The sequence below is a fragment of the Protopterus annectens genome, chromosome 14.part0, assembly GCF_019279795.1.
Source record: "Protopterus annectens isolate FY-2018-M chromosome 14.part0, PAN1.0, whole genome shotgun sequence".
Lineage (NCBI taxonomy): Eukaryota > Metazoa > Chordata > Ceratodontiformes > Protopteridae > Protopterus > Protopterus annectens.
Window position 1 is genome coordinate 1,044,407,172 of NC_056748.1, and position 18,375 is coordinate 1,044,425,546.

At 39.6% G+C, this 18,375-nt stretch overlaps 1 protein-coding gene across 1 annotated transcript in view; it reads left to right on the forward strand.

Annotated features, from left to right (window-relative positions):
* LOC122789417 (cysteine and histidine-rich domain-containing protein 1-like) overlaps nt 1–18,375 on the forward strand; it is a 338,356-nt gene that overhangs the window by 25,864 nt on the left and 294,117 nt on the right. The window contains exon 2 of the mRNA XM_044056856.1: nt 11,615–11,664. Within this exon, the coding sequence (XP_043912791.1) occupies nt 11,615–11,664 (50 nt within the window). The remainder of the gene's footprint in view (nt 1–11,614; nt 11,665–18,375) is intronic.

The following is an 18,375-nucleotide window of genomic DNA, read 5'->3' on the forward strand; positions in this document are numbered from 1 at the left end:
TTAAGTACGGAAGAAGTAATTAGGGACCTGGGGACCCAAGTTGATAGCAATCTCTCATTTGAAAACCACGTGGCCAAAGTGGTTAGAAAAACATTTTATATAGCCCACCTAATCATGAAGGGATTCACATCTAGATCAGGGGAGGTCATCGTGCCTCTTTACTCATCCCTCATCAGGCCCATAATTGAGTACAATGCCCCTTTTGGGATGTACCTTACCAGACACCTGCAGAAACTGGAAAGACCCCAAAAGTACCTCACCAAGAGGATCAAAGGGCTCAAACAGATGCCATATGCTGCCCGGTTAAAGAAACTCCAGCTCTACTCAGTGGCATACCGCCTGCTCAGAGGTGATCTGTGCCTGACATATAGGGCCATGTCCAACCCGAAATTAATGGACATGCTGCACCTCAGAAAATCCAAATCCCATCGAGCTATGCGCTCGAGAGACTTGAACCTCAACACTGAAATAAATAGGTCATGCTGGAGGGGCAGATTCATAATCCAGAGGCTCCCTTCACTCTGGAATAAAATCCCAGTCCAGGTTAGGCAGAGTCCCTCATTGACTTTCTTCAAGAGGAATCTTGATGAGTGGATGGGAGATCGTAGGTTTACCCCGGGTATCACTTCTGTGTCACTGTTAGACAGAGGCACAGTATACTAACCTCGAAAAAGGGCATAGCAAAATTCATTTAAAATGGGTGGCAAAAGCCAAACACACTCTGGCTAGGCTTATAAATGCCCTAGGGCAGATAGCCTAGTATGAACCTATGAACCTATAAAGGGTGTAGGCAGGGGGGCAAGCCCCCCCTACACCCCCCACACCCCCCGCTACTTAAATATACCAACTCCGAGATAGCACTACACTGAAGTAAACGGAAATCTCCCCTTATGGAAATTTCTGTTTACACATTTGATATTCTGAACATTCACTATTGTCGTGTCGACAATATCAGATTCAATATTGTCGGCTTTTGACAATATAATATAGACCCAAATTTGTTACATGGATATTTTAGTCTGTATATCACCCTTTCACTCTGACACCCATAGGTCCCATTTATATGAAACCTTCTACCATTTATTTTTTCAAAACAATTTACTATATATCTACAGCTTTTACATTTTCCACATGAGAAGGTACCCTTCAACACTAACTCATTATTCCTTTCTGTGCTAGGTAAACAAAACCTCCCATGTACCACAAAATCCTTAATGCTTCTACCCCTTGTGTAAGAAATTTGAGGTTGATTTTTAAATATGAAATCTAAGTTTTTACATTTACCCAAAATCTCCCCCAAATATATTATACTATTTAACTTCTCTGAAAACAACGTATATTTAGTAACATAAAAATACCTTCTGTAATCCTTCTCTCTTATTAACTTCATCTTTCTTTCTTTCACATCTATCTAAATCTACAGATTTCCCTTTTAATTTTTTAATACCATCTTCTATTGCCTTCCCATCATAACCTCTGCTTAAAAAGATTTGTATGGCTTTTTCTAGTTCATACTGGCATTCTTCTTTGTTATTACACAACATTTTTATTCTTAAAAATTCTCCATAGGGAATAGATTTTAATGTATGGGGGAGCTTGACAGCTTTTGGCAAACAATATATGATCACATTGCTCAAACTTTCTATGTATTCTGGTTTGTATAACACCATTTCTAAACAAAACCTCCCATGTACCACAAAATCCTTAATGCTTCTACCCCTTATGTAAGGAATTTGAGGATGATTTTTAAATATTAAATCTGTTTTTACAGCTATCCAAAATCTCCCAAAAATATCTTATTATACTATTTAACTTCTCTGAAAACAACGTCTATTTAGTAACAAAAAATACCTTCTGTAATCCTTCTCTCTTGCTATTAACTCCATCTTTCTTTCTTTCTTTCACATCTATCTAAATCTACAGATCTCCCTTCTAATTTTTTAATACCATCTTCTACTGCCTTCCTATGATAACCTCACATTTGTATAGCTTTTTCTAGTTCATACTGACATTCTTTTTTGTTATTACACAACCTTTTTATTCTTAAAAATTCTCCACAGGGAATACGTTTGAATGTATGGGGAGGGTGACAACTTTCGCCAAATAATATACGGTCATATTGCTCAAACCTTCTTTGTATTCTGGTTTGTATAACACCATTTCTACTACCTTGTAAAGTTATATCCAAAAAAATTAACTTTTTTCCCCACTTGTAAACTATCGAAACAGATAACAAATCTGTTCCTATGTAAACCAGAAATGAACCCATCCGCTTTTTCTTGTTCCCCTTTACATATAAACATCAGATCATCTATGACTCTATAATAACTTACTACATGGTTTCTAAAGAAATTATTATTATAAATATATAAATTCTCATATAATCCAATAAATAAATTGGCATATATGGGTGCAAACGCTGCACCCACGGCTGTTCCCTTCAGTTGCCTATACAATTCCCCACTGAATTAAAAAATATTATTTTCTAAACAAAAATTAATCAACTCTAAAATATACTGTGTTTTGGAGTATCTTTCAAAAAATATAACACAGGCTCCATACCAAATGAATGTTAGTTACTCATATACAAGCTTACTACATCTATAACCATAAAGTACCTATCATTTGTCCATGGTTTTTAATCCATTATTCCTGTTACTGTCATGAGAAAACACGTTTTTAAGCTTGACAGTATTACTCTACAGATATTGTTCTTTTCTACCACAGAATAGTGACATACAGTCGTAATTCCTCAAGTGTTGTAATGAAGGCAGACTAGGTGCTATTGCTATAAATAATTAAAATAGGCAGTTTGGGAGGATTACAACTCTACATATAATAATATAAGTGAGACGACAATTTCTAGCAGTGTCTTCAAGGTTGTATCACATGTACTTTTAAGATTCAAATCTGTGTCTGATTTAAATCCTTCATGAATGTATTTGAATAACTTGGTTCTTCCTTTAAATAAGCAACTGCTCATCAGCTTTTATTTGTGTTTCTGCTAAAATGAATACTGTCTAATTCTCTAATTTTTCATTACCAAAAGATACATACTATCAGCTCCTGCTTCTGTTGTAAAGACTGCTCAGGGCCCAACCCTTAACATGTTATTGCACCTTTAAAATAATGTGATGCTTATATTATTGTTTCAGAAAAAAGATGTATACATATCTTTAACAGTATGTCATGATATTTGACAGTGGAGTATACTTCTTCCTACCAGACGTGAGGGAGATATCAGTTGCCATTTTGCTGCAAAATGAAAGTAATAGAGTTAGAAAGGAAGTGGAGGGAGGCTGGAAGGTGACTAAAACAGAGAAAGAGAGAGAATCCTTTGCGGTGAAGGGAAAGAGAAAGGCAATTTTCATTATAAAAATGCCCATTAATATGCAGATATATGGGTCTATGTTCGACCATTGAATGGAACTTCCATCGAATGGCTGAACATTAAACTCTATCCATCAAACGTTCTCTCAACGAATGTTCATTTCATCGATGGGGAAAGTAACTAGTTGACCACCACTTCCCAGTGTTTCCCCCTACAAAACCACCCAGGTGTGGGGCTTCACCCCCACACCCCCTAACTAAATATACCAACTCCAAGACAACAATACAGTGGGGAAAGGGGCAGACGGCTAAGTGGTGGCCAACTAGTTACTTTTCCCTTCAATTAAATGAATGTTAGCTGAATGAACACTCGATGGACAGGGCTCAATAGAAGTTCCATTTGATGGCTGAACATAGACCCCAGACATATATGTTGTATATGCTTCAGAAATTCCAGTTTTCAATATGCAGACTACAAGTTATTATCTAGCAGCACATGTCTATATTTTTCTGAGTATTTACAGCTTTTTCCCCTCTTTTCTGGGGCACTATGTATGATCTCAGATTCTCTCCATCGTTATTATTTTATGTTTTGTTTATTTGCCTCAGTTTAAAGGCATGAAAGGTTGCTATGGAACCTCAGTCATAGAATGTATAAACTTACCATTCTGTTTTCTTAAAAATAAATGCCATTAACTTTTAAAAAAACATAATTTTTGTGTGAGTGTGTATGGTAAAGAGAGTTAATGAGGGGAAAATGCATTTGCCTGTTTTGCTTCTATTTACATTTTTCTTTTAAGAATGTGGTTGCAGTCTCAAAGCAATAACCATCCTTTTGATGGATGAACACTTCTACAAACTGGGTGATACTGCTACTTAGGTCATATCTCTTTTGTGAAGAATCTATCATTCAAACATATCATATCTATCAATCTCATGCCCCTTAGAGGTGAACTAACACACACACACACACACACACACACACACACACACACACACACACACACACACACACACACACACGCACACACACACACATGGAGGAAATGGAAACAGCTATGTATTTATTGCCTGTAAAGAGACATTTAGAACAGACCAGTCAGTAGTGCACAGGAGAGCAAGCTTGGATTCTCACCTATTTTCTAACCTATCCGGTATAAGATGGTAACATCTAGATACATGTTTGCTTGCTCTAAAGTTTTTCTTTTATTAAGGAATATTTATGCCAATGGAACTGAGTGCTGTGTTTTGTAGGTTTGCATACACGGCAATTTATAAACACTAATTCACTGAATTCCATAATAATGAATGCTAGGTCAATGACTCAAATCATCGACTTTTACAAAAGTAATAAAAGCATTGCTTTGGCAGGAGAAGTTGTTCCCTGAACCTCATTCTCCCTCAACACTAAATGTATTAAATCTGCCATCAATTGACATAGGAACAATACTTGACAACAGATCTCAGAAACCATAAAATGCCTAGCCATATACACCATTAAGTAGATATACTTAACAGCTCTTGCCAACATTTACAGGAACTTAATAGCCACTGTTTTTTGTGAAGAAGTAAGAGCCCAAACAGAACTGGCTCTTTCATGGCTAGAAGAGCAAGGTCCACAGGTCATCTTGCTACTCTGTTGGGGTAGTTGAAGAATGTAAGAGTTTTAGTTTTCTTTAGTTAAAACCATTGGAGCCTTTCCAGTTGAACTGGATTTATACATACCAAACATGCCATTGTTTTTGATAATGGACCTCATCAGAGAAAAGAAGAGTTTGGTGATAACATGACTTCTGTCAATCTTGAAAATATTTCCTTGAAATATGTTAGCTGAGTAAGCCCACTGGACACGTGTGTACCCTTTCGGGAGCAAGATGAAGCACTGACTGGTCAGGAAAATTGTTTAGAGTCACACAGAATGCCATTGGTGGTGGAAGGAATTAAACACTGTACCCTTGACTACAGGAGTCATCTATTTAACAACTTAGAGTCTTAATCCTCTTCATTACTATGGATAGGAACTAAATTCCCATATGCCAGACTTCCATGATTTTCATGTTACTATTGTCTCTTCTACTGATCTAAGAATACCCATTATTACAGGTCTAAAAATATGATGGTCTCTACTACTAATGTAAGAAGACTGGGTACTCCTGGTCTGACAATAACTGATATAGGCAATAATTCCATTCTGATGCACCCTTCTACCTCTTCTATGTAGGCTATATTTCTGCCAGTCTTACAACTTCTCTGTCTCTTTCTTTCTCTCTCTCCCTCTCAGGCCAGTTACCAACACTTCCTTTTTGCCTTAAGCCCATTACCAGTCCATCCTCTGACTTTTACCATCAATGCCAGTTTCTAAGACATTATCGAATCTTCTCCTCCTAGGATGATCTCTAACCTATCCTGTAACTTCTCAGACTTCTCATCCCAGGCTAGTATCCATATGGAATCTTAGGAGCATCTGCACTGTGCCCCAAGTTTCCCAGATGTGGGTAATGCCATCTACCATCTAAAAAGAAGGCTTGTCTTAAATGCTTCTCCAACTTAATCTTTTGTCTAACCTCCTCTCCTACATTTTCAATCAGACCATCTCTCTTGCACTAAGATGATAGAAACAAAGTACCCTACTTATTTATGACTAGCACTTGCTCCAGAAACAAAAATGTGAAAATTTATTAGCAAAATGTGACATTCCTTTTCAACCATTATTGCAATCACTAAAAATGACAGTAAGACCCTGCCTCCTATGTCTTCACTACTGTCACAAGTCTGGGTAAGGTAGGATTCATGTTGCATTGGCTTTCTTGTTCTGCCAGTCAAATGAAGTGCTGTCCAAATCACATCTCTTCCTTAACCTCCTACTTGTCCTCCCTTATTACATTCAAATCCTTTTTAATAACCTTTTCAAACTCGCTACAAGCAATTAATTGGAATTGCTTAAAAACACTACCTCTAGACAATGCAGTCTCATATTTCAACTCTACATTCTTAAAATTACTAGACTCCCAAGCTCCCTTACGGATAAAGAGAATAAAAACTAAATCAGCCCCTTGGCTCTCCAAAAGTACCCTTGCTACCATGAGACAGAGAGACAAAGTCTGGGCACGCTACCAAAAACATAAGACAGCACCACTCCTTAATGAATATAAAATGCTCCGAAATAAAGTACAAAAACTCATTATTTTTGATCGTCAGAACTATTTTTCTACACTCCAAAACCATAACAAAAACAACCCTCAAAAATTCTGGAAAGGGGTCTCTACTCTCCTCCACCCTAGCAAACCAGATACTCCTACCCCTGACCCTAACGCTCCAGAACTTGATTTAGCCACCCAATTTAATTCCTCCTTTATTGACTCTATTTCCAAATTGACCTCCTCATTCTCCAACACCTCCCTACCATCCAATACCGCCTTACCCACCCCCACTCTCTCTACATCTACACCCAACTCCCCACCAACTAACTCCTCTACCCCCTCTTCTACACAAATTCTATCCTCACCACCACCTCAAAACTCCCCCCTTCCTGACTGCACTCTCTTCTCATTAAATCCCATACCTACATCTACTATAAAGAAACTCCTTCAGAAATTGAAACCATGTACCAATGCTCCTGACAATATCCCTTCTTACTTTCTCAGTATTGCTGCTGAAACTCTTGCCTACCCCATTAGCATCTTAATTAACCATTCCCCTACAAGAATGCACAGTTCCCCAAATCTGGAAACAAGCCTTTATTATACCTCTACACAAAGGTGGTAACAATAATAACATTACTAACTTCCATCCCATAGCCATCCTATCCCCCATTTCTAAAATCCTAGAGAAATGCATCCATCTCCAACTCCTTCTTCACCTCCTAGACAACAATCTTATAACTCCCACACAGCATGGTTTCAGACCTAATCATAGCACCATGACTGCCCTCCCCTCCTTCCTTGAAATCGTAAATAAAGCCCGTGACTCTGGACAAATTGTTTCCACCTTACTTCTTGACCTTTCCAAAGCCTTCGATACCATCTCACACAGCCTGCTCTTAACTAAACTCTCCAAACTCTACCTATCCTCCTCCTCTCTGAAGTGGTTCTCTAGTTATCTATCTAATAGAAATCAAGCGGTAAAATGGAAAAAAGCCACTTCTTCCTTCCTTAGCACCCCTACAGGAGTTCCACAAGGCTCCATACTGGGTCCTCTTCTCTTCAATATTTTTATTAATGACTTCCACAAATCGATCCCATTCTCTAGCATCATCCAATATGCAGATGACTCAACTATCATCTGTTCTGCCTCATCTATCACTACACTACAAAAACTTACTCAAGATGCCTTCTCTTCCACAGAGCTATGGATGCTAAGCAATCACCTGGCTCTCAATGCCACCAAGACCAAACTAATGTTATTTACTCCTTCCAAAGTCACTCCTCCCAACATGAATACATTCTTAATTACTAGTCAAAACAACTCACCTCTAGAATTAGTGTCAGAGACCAAACTACTCGGGGTCAAAATCGACAACCAACTTAAATTTAACTCCCACCTGCAAATAAACATCAAAAAAACGCATCAAAAACTTGGCATGCTTTATAGACAGAATGCCTACCTCACATCTGTCACTAAAATCACTCTCTCTTCTTCCTTCCTTATCCCCTCCCTTCTCTATGGCGCCCCACTACTAACCTTCAGTCCTCACTAAAAAAACAGCTTACCTCCTGCTATAACAAAATTGCAAGATTCGCCACCAGCCATAAGTCCTCCACTCACCACTGTTTCTCCCTCCATAAACTAAAATGGCTAGAACTTCCCAATCAATTAACTTACACTCAACTAACTCTAGCCCATAAGCTTATTCTAAACCCCTCCCTCTGTCCCTCCCTTTCCTCTGCCTTTAAAATGCACCTACCTAACAGAGTTCTAAGGTCAAATAATCAAAATCTACTGGAAGTGCACAAACCTACTCATCCCCAGGCAAAACCTTCTTTCCTTCAGCCTCGCACGCCTCTGGAACTCCCTACCTCCACTCATCCGCACCACCTCTAACCACTCTACCTTCAAAAAGTCTCTTTTCTTGCATCTAACATCACAGTAGGAATGCTCTTGCTCCCACCCCACATAACTAACTCTACTTAATATCCTTCAATACCATATTCTATTTTTTTAGCTACTATGTTTGTTCTCTAAACTGTACTAATGTCTACAATTGTTGTATTACTATCATGTTACTTCTCAATGTATTAGCTGTTATGACTGCTATTCTATATTGGATTAGTTTTTACTTTCATTGTGCCTACATAGTATTAATACTCTCTGTACCTAGATTGTCACTGTCTAATGTTGAATGTTTATTTTGTTTTGGAGCTTTTCTCCCCAGGACTCCATTGAAAACGGGTTCTTTAAGGCCCCATGGACTATCCTGGTAAACCAACTGCAATAAATAAATAAATAAATAAATAAATAAATAAATAAATAAAATCCTGCTGGATCAGCACAGAAGGCTGTTAACTAACATATGACTTCCAAGCACAAGGGTATCACTAAAGGGTATCACTAACTCTCTAGGCATGTCAAATGTGTCCAATAAACTTGCCCATGTCTTCTGGTTCCATTCCATTGTGCTGGTAAACCTCTTGTTCTAGTATACAATTATGGAATGCTTCACTACTCGTCCAATCATTCTTAAAGTAATCCCTTTCATAAACCAATTTTGGAAACACCATTTTTCATGGCCATCTGCTTCTTATCACTGTTCCTCCATAGTGACTGCATAAGTTTGGAATCCATAACTCCCAGTTAGAGCACAAATCACTGTCAGCTTGACTATCTTTCAAATAATCTGTTTCAATTCTTCAAATTACCACACCCAATATTGATTCTGTCAGTTTGCAAAAGAATTTAATTTGGAGGCATATCAGATCTTCATTCCTGCAGAGACACTCCATTCAGGTCTTGCCTTCACATACTGTGCCTTCTTACGCATTTCATTCTTAAGCATAGGGGCTGAAATTGTAGATTTTCTCATCCTGGGTTTCCTGCTACTCTTCCTGTGATCTCAGTAAAGATGGCTGTCGCAGTAAAAAAAAAGACCAGCATCAGCTAAAATTACTAATCTAAATATCATACAAGTCTCATTTTACCCTGGAACTCACAAATGCATTCATGATCAAGCCAACTATATAATCTTCAATGATCTGCATATTTACATAACTACATACATACTTTGGACATATTGTATATACTGTCATCATCATCATCTTTCGGCTGTTCCTGTTAGGGATCGCCACAGTGGATCATCTATTTCCATTTCTTCCTGTTCTCTGCATCTTGTTCTGTCACACCAACCACCTGCATGTCCTCTCTCACCACATCCATAAACCTTATCTTAGGCCTTCCTCTTTTCCTGTTACCTGGTAGCTTCATCCTTAGCATCTTTTCCCCAATATACTCAGCATCCCTCCTCAGCATATGTCCAAACCAACGTAATATTGCCTCTCTGACTTTGTCTCCAAACCTTCCAACCTGGGCTGACCCTCTAATATACTTATTCCTAATCCTGTCCACCCTTGTCACACCCAGTGCAAATCTTAACATCTTTAACTGCCACATCCAGCTCAAACTCTTGCCTTTTTGTCAATGCCACTGTCTCCAACCCATATAACATAGCTGGTCTCACTACCCTCTTGTAGACCTTCCCTTTTACTCTTACAGGTACTCGTGTGTCACAAATCACTCCTGACACTCTTCTCCACCCACTCCATCCTGCCTGTACTCTCTTCTTCACCTCTCTTCCACACTCACCATTACTCTTAACTATTGATCCCAAGTATTTAAACTCATCCACCTTCACTACCTCTTCTCCTTGCATACTCATCATTCCTCTATCCTCCCTCTCATTCACACACATATATTCTGTCTTAGTCCTGCTGACCTTCATTCCTCTTCCCTCTAGAGCATATTTCCATCTCTCCAGGGTCTCCTCCACCTGTTCCCTACTCTCACTACAGATCACAATGTCATCCGCAAACATCACAGTCCAAGGGGACTCCTGTCTGATCTCGTCTGTATATATTATAATATATATATTGTATATACTGTACATAGATGTTATTACATACTGTATATAGATTTTATAATAATATGTCAATATAGAGAATCATATTTCTTATAAATTTCCTAAATGTTAGCATGACTTGCTGTCCATTAAATTACTTTTTCATGTTATAACATTGGACTCATTGTAAGCTATTAAACTATTTGGTATCTTACTTCTGCACTGCTTGATGTAACCTATGCGCTGCTTATGATGTACCTAGGGCATGGTTGAAAAAGGTCAACAAACCAGCCCACGTACTCATTTATCAAACAGCAAATAAATCAATTAATAAATAAAATTGCCTTGAATGAGTACATTAATGATTTTCCAGTAATTTTCACCAGATGCGTCATCCACTATTAACCTAGTACTCTCTCACTGCCTGAGGTTCTTTCAAGGTACTTACCTGTGACAATGTTTATCTGTTTTTTTATACCTTAGGGGGTTCCTAATATATGACATGCCATGAAGCCATTGACCAGTCTACTATCTTTCCTTGCATATCAGATAATTTCAATTCATAGATAATGCCTGATCAGGCAACATAATTTTACTTAGACATTTTATAAGTACTTTTACTATATATCTGTGTCTTGAGGTTTTGAAGTGTGCTCCCCTTTTGCTTATTAAGACTGTTTTTTTTTCTTTTTGTGCTAATATACTGAATGCAACACTAGAGTTCATTTCAGTCTGGTAACCGAAAGACACAAACAAACCTGTCATAACCATCTGCAGTCTACCAATACATAATCTGCCTGGTAATCTCATTGACACCAGCATTACATTTGACTTTCCTGAGATATGCTGTCTGGCTGTTACTAAGCAGTGGTAATATCACAGCTGATGGGGTTGTCACACTGAACAAGATATTTGTCTGCTGCCTTATATATTACATTTTCAAGTCTAAGGTAACAGACTAACAAACTAACCGGCTTACTGACCAAGTGGAAAATAAAGCCTGCTTTGGATATGAATAAAAATGGATGAATGTTTTAAAAAGTAATCATAGACTACATCAATTATTTTAAAGGAATTAGGACAAGAAGATGTTTTTGCCATAAGTTTTTTTATAATAAACAGTGCTTAGAACTTCTGCTAATTCCTTAGATATCAATGCATACCCATATAATATAATATGTACTGTGTTTATACTGACATGTGACAGTATGTTTTTTTCTTTCTCTTTCTTCACAGATGCTTGCTCGTATCATTCTGGTGTTCCCATATTCCATGATGCCTTAAAGGTCAGAGGAACCTTTACAATATGTTTGTAAAAATATCTTGTAAAAGTGTCAGACATGAAATAATATAACTGTAGTATAGCCATGAATATCATCACGTTTGTTGTATTTTCTTCTCACTTTTTCTCTTGCTTCCTCCTGATTATCATGGCTCCATCTCGAGGGCTGTGCTGACCCATTTATTCTTCCCAAGACAGGATCCCTACAGCCCATTCATTCCCCTGGAATAGAGGGTTGATCACTTTGAGTGATACCATGATCTTGTGGGATTCAGTGGCTTTGTCTTAAGGCCCTAATGTCCCCTTGTACACATCCCCTAGATGTTCAAGGACATGGCAAACAGCAGGTCTTTGCAAGGGATGGCAACCACTTCTATAACTGATGCAACCTCAAAGGTTCTGCATTACAAACTGCAGCAAATGCCTCTGTATGCTCTCCAGACTCCTTCAGGGTTTCAGGTATGTAGTATGCTTCAACATCCAACCTTCCCCCTGAAAGAGGTTATGAGGCACAGCTTGTCACTTCTCTCTGTTCCCAGTAAAGCTTATCTCATTTGATTAAAACTGCTACACTTGTCTGTGTTTTGTGTGTACAACCACATCTAATATTCACTTTTTATTAATGAAACTGGCAGCTTGAACTGCTTGCACAATCAAGATGTTTTATATTGCCTAGTGACTTTAGATTAACCTTGCAGCTACTTGTTGGTATTAGCATCTTTCTTCTGCTAGTCTTAGTTTTCAAAGATAATTTTCTTATGTATGTACAGTACTCTGTGTTCCTAGCCTTACTAATAGTAAGGATGGATTTAAGGCTTGCATCTTTAAGTGGATTTGTTGTACATAACTTGTGATTCAGCATTGGCCCAGGCCATAACTGAAAAAGTGTCCATTGGACCAATGGATTCAATTGGTTAACAAATTAATGAATAACTATATATATATATATATATATATATATATATATATATATATATATATATATATATATATACATATATAAATATAAAAAGTACTACCTTTTAAAAAATATTGCCTGATTTAGATCTTCTGATATAACTGTCGTGAGGTTAATGACTGCATAAACAAAGTAATGCTTTTTTAAAGTCATTGCCTTCCATGAATGACTACTGTGAGATCTTTTTCTATTTTTCTAATGCCACTATATACTCTGCTTGGACAGCATGACTTGCATCATCTGTCTGCTTGATATTCCATACAGTTAGTATTTGCTGTACTCATACTTAGATAAATACTGCAGGTGCACTAGAAACCAACACCACTGCTCAGGTTGAAATTATATGGCATAACTAGAAATGACTGCTAGGCATATGTGAACACAATCAAAAACAGGGAGGCATTTCAGGAATGCATGTGACAGATATAACATGCAGACACCAGTAAATATTTCCATACTGGATCGGTCGAGGCCCGGGTTAAAGACGACTGCCACCAGTACTGTTAGCCAACAGGGTGCTGGCGGAAATTGGGCTACTGTTGGCTGAAGGAGGATAAGAGGCGGAAGGCATGGCCGAAGGCAGGAAGAGAGGAGAAAGGCTAGGACTGTGGTAGTGAGGGTCGGAACTTTGATTGTTGGCAGTATGACTGGTATAGGGAGAGAGCTAGCTGATATGATGGACAGAAGGAAGGTTGGTATATTGTGTGTGCAAGAGACCAGATGGAAGGGGAGTAAGGGTAGGTGTATCGGAGGTGGTTTCAAATTGCTTTATCATGGTGTGGATGGAAGGAGAAATGGTATATGAGTTATTCTGAAGGAAATTATTTTTTGTATTACTGTATTGCCTTTCTATATTTTGAATACTGTAGTTTGTTTTCTTTACTTTGTGTTTTGCTTGCATTCTGTTTTAACAGCATATTTAAACTTCAAAAGAGACCACAGCTCTCTCTGTTCTGAGTCAGGCAGAATTTTTCCCGCCCTCCCACCCATTTAAGTTGTCTTGTTAAATACCACTGTCTTTCTAGTTGCCCGCCTCTTATGTTAATCTGACCATATATCTCATTTCTCTCTACTTTCACTGGCTTATGTGAGTAATCACAAAATCATCATTTTGAAATCCCACCCCTTCAATTATTTAAATTTATTGGCCATCCTACAGTATTTCATAGTACCAAAATATAAAAGTGACCACCCCTTTCAATCCATCTTGCTGTTTTAAAAATAGTAACTCTCCACTAAACCTTAACTTTTTAAACAGGTAAAACTCAAGTTACCTACTTTCACATCTAACTTCTCTAGTGCACACTGCAGTGCATTCTTTTCAATCTTACCTTTAAGCATCCCTGTGACTAGCACTTTCTCTAATACCTGCTGGAAAGCACTAGGAAGCCTTAAACTCATACAAACACTGAACTCTCCTTGTTAACAAGGAGAAATTAATAGTAGGCACTAAACAGCCTATAATTGCAAAGTACCTTGCTAAGTAAACAGCTCCTTTACAAAGAAAAAAAAGCCCCAAACCAAGCATGTCCAAGGGTCAGCTCGGTGATTTCTCCTGTCCACCTGGTGAATCTGGGCATACTGGGGCAATGCAGCAATTGCCTCATGTACACAGACAACCCTCTCCTCCTACCACCCAACACTACAACCTGTGAGAGATGCACTTACATAGCCAAAATGGAAGCAAAGCTCTCTCCACACAAGATTGTGCTAAACAGTCAAGAGGAGAAGGTTAACACCCACACTACATCTCAAGCAACACATAGCCCTTCTAAACCCACACCACCAACACCCACATATAGCAACACTAAATCCACATATGCAGAGGCCCTTAACTGTAACCTGCCCAAGCAACAAAGACCTCTGAAGCTGAAACGCAAACAAACACCAATCACAACCAATGTGTCACATAGTTCACAACACCAGTGTGCCACCCAGCAACAGCCCCTAAAGCAAGACAATGTACCTAACACTTTAGTCATAGGTGACTATAGTCCGGCACACTGATGTCCCTCTCACCAGGTTGAATATGGAGAAAATTACAGTCAGCTGCCTGTCGGGTGCCAGGATCCGCCACATAATGCATGCACTCAAGTCACTCCACAACAAGTACAAATATGACTCTGTCATTGTCCATGTTGGAGTGAATGACTTGAGACGTACCTCCCTGGACTACATGAAAAGGGACATGGAAGAGCTCTCGGCTCATGTGGCCCAGGCAGGTATGACCCTAGCCCTGAGTAGCATCCTGCCTTCGCCCAGAATGATACCACAATATAAGGATAAAATGATTGACTTCAACAATTGGCTAAGATTATGGTGTCATTCAAAGGGGATCCAGTATCTGTCTGCCTGGGATGACATGATTGACAGACCATGATGCTTTGCCAGAGATGATCTGCACCTGTCGCCCCTGGGATTCAGGTTACTGGCTAAGGCTCTTGCCACCCCTATAGTGCCTTTTTTAGGCAAACTTCAAAAGAAAAAAACACCACCGTAACAGGTACAAGCATGCAAAATCTGAAGGTAATGCTACTCAATGCTAGAAGTCTAAACCTCAAAATGCACTCTCTCGAGGCACTCCTAAAAATGGAGAACATCGATATCTGTGCAGTAACTGAGACCTGGTTCAAGGCTCCAGAGAGCACCCCTGCAATACCAGGCTACAACTCTTACCACACTTTTCGGCCACCAAACCAGGACCGAAACACTAAAGGTGGAGGAGTGTCAATATTCACCAAGGATATTCACACCACCAGGCTAGTTTGCCAACACAATGTGTCTGAAATTCTCCAAGTGCAACTAACACTAGGTAAGACTGCAATCCAAATTGTAGCTTGCTACAGATCCCCACCATACCCCAAGATTCTCACTACACCTTTCTAAACATACTGGAAAATATTAAGATAGAACCAAACACCCTAATACTGGGTGATTTTAACTACCCTGCCATTAACTGGGAAAACTACTCATGTCCCAACACCTTTGCAGCGGTTCTTGGAATTCATAAATTCTAATGCCCTGGATCAACTAATCCATAGTCCCACCAGGGGCTCCAATATCCTAGACCTGGTCATTACCAACATGGGAAATCAATGCTCCATACCTATGGTCACCCCTCGTTAGTGAGGTCTGACCATAAGCTAATCACCCTTAACATCCACATCCCACCCCACCCCTGTAAAGAAACCACCATAAAAACTTCTCCAAAGCCAACTTCATGCTACTCAAGTCAGAAGTGACAAACTTCATAACACCCATGCAGACAGGAACTGAAAGTTCAACTGCTGAATCCTACACTAAGGCACTGTACGAGCACATCCACTCATGCATGAATCGTGCCATCCCAAATAGAACCAAAATGCTCTCATCCAAAAAGGAAGCCAATCTGGTGGTCCCCTGCCATAAACAAACTTTACAACAAAAGAAAGAAACTTTTGCAGAAAAGAGGAAAATCCCAGGATGCAAAAAACTCCCTTACTGGCCTCAGTAAGAAACTGAGATGCCTCATAAAATCCTCCAAAGCTAGTTATGAAAATAAAATTGCCAAAGATTCCAAAGACAACCACAAAGCATTCTATAACTATGTCAAGAATCTAAATGGCAATGCTCAGATCTGCGCTGAGCTAAAACAGAATGGCATTAAATATACTGATCCAAAGGATATTGCCAATATCCTGGCAGATCAATTCAGTGCCAACTTCACCCCCTAAATGGCCCATCTCAATACCGGAAGATTGCCAAATTCCAGTAATAACGGCCACACAGGTACAAAATGCACTCTCTAAAGCCAAGAATACAGCATCCATGGGACCAGATGACATCCCGGGCTGTGTACTACATGAACTACAATATGAACTGGCACCTCACCTAAGTGTCATGTTTAATCATAGCCTCACCTCAGGTTTCGTGCCCACTGAGTGGCGCAGAGCTACAGTTATCCCAATCCACAAGGGGGGATCCACCTTGGATCCCGGAAACTACCGTCCCATCAGTCTGACAAGCCTTATCTGCAAGGCCATGGAGCGTATTATCATGGAACTTATAAACAAAGACATTGGCAACCTTCAAACACTGGACCCCACCCAGTTTGGGTTTGTGAAGGGCCGATCTTGTCTCCTGAACCTGATTGACTTCTTTGAATCAGTCTCCAGAGCCATGGGCAAGGGTAAGGTGGTCCACACAGCCTATCTAGACCTTGCCAAGGGCTTTGACACCATCCCCCACTCTGGAATCATAGATAAACTTACTAAGTTGGGCATTAATCCCTATGTCACCCAATGGGTTGCTAAATGGCTTACTGATAGAACCCACACTGTAAAAGTAGCCGACTCCAAATCCAGCTCCAGACAAGTGACAAGTGGAGTACCTCAGGGTTCAGTCCTGGGGCCGCTCTTGTTTGGCATCTACTTCTCTGAAGTACAGGTCAACACTAAGGGACTCTGGCTAACAAAGTCTGCAGATGACTGCAAACTGGGAGCCATTATTGAATCCCCAAATGATGTGGATACTCTACAAAAGGGCCTTACAGAAACAGATGCTTGGTGCCAGAGCCATGGGCTCAAGCTCAATGCCAAGAAATGTATTGTTATCCCTTTGGGAAAAAACATGTATCCATGAATTACCATATAGGTGGCAGTACACTAAACACAGAAAGTGTGATAAGAGACTTAGGGACACAGGTGGACAGTGGTCTCACCTTCGATAACCACATCGCCACAACAATCAGGAAATCCTTCTATGTGGCACACCTCATCACGAAGGGCTTTTCATCCAGAAAAAAGGAGGTCATTGTCCCACTGTACTCATCCCTCATTAGACCCATTATAGAATACAACGCTTCATTTGGTATGTACCTCTCAAGACATCTGCAACAACTGGAAAGGCCTCAGAAATACCTCACTAAAAGAATCACAGGCCTAAAGCAGATGCCCTACGCTGACCGCCTTAAAAAACTCCAGCTATACTCTGTCGCATATCGTCTACTCAGAGGCAATCTCTGCTTAACATACAAGGCCATGTCAAACCCAGAGCTGTTGGACATGCTACACTTAACGAAATCCCAATCCCTCAGAGCTACACGCTCCAGGGATCTAAACCTTGTCATCACAATAAACAAAACATGCTGGAGGGATAGGTTCCTGACCCAGAGACTCCCCAGACTCTGGAATAGATTGCCCATACATGTCAAGCAGAGTGCCTCTTTGGACCTCTTCAAGAGGAACCTTGACGATTGGATGGGAGAAAGGAAATTCACCCCAGGGATCACGTCAGTCACCCTGCTAGACAGGGGTCCAGGAAAGTAAATAATGTGGGAAGAAATAGCCAGGGAATTGTTATGGCTAGGCTTGTATAGGCCCTAGGGCTGATAGCCTAGTACCAACCTATGAACCTATGAAAAGTATGCTAAGAGTGTTTTGGAGGTGAAAAGAGTGTCGGATAGTGTGATGTTTATGAAGCTGGAAATTGATGGTGTAATGATGAATATTGTTAGTGCATATGTTCCACAAGTTGGGTGTGCAATGGATGAGAAAGAAAAATTTTGGAGTGAATTGGATGAAGTGGTGATGACTGTACCAAAGGGTGAGAGAGTGGTGATTGGAGCAGATTTCAATGGGCATGTTGGTGAAGGGAACAGAGGGGATGAGGAAGTGATGGGTAGGTATGGTGTTAAACAAAGGAATGCAGAAGGTCAGATGGTAGTGGATTTTGCGAAAAGGATAGACATGGCTGTGGTGAATACGTATTTTAACAAGA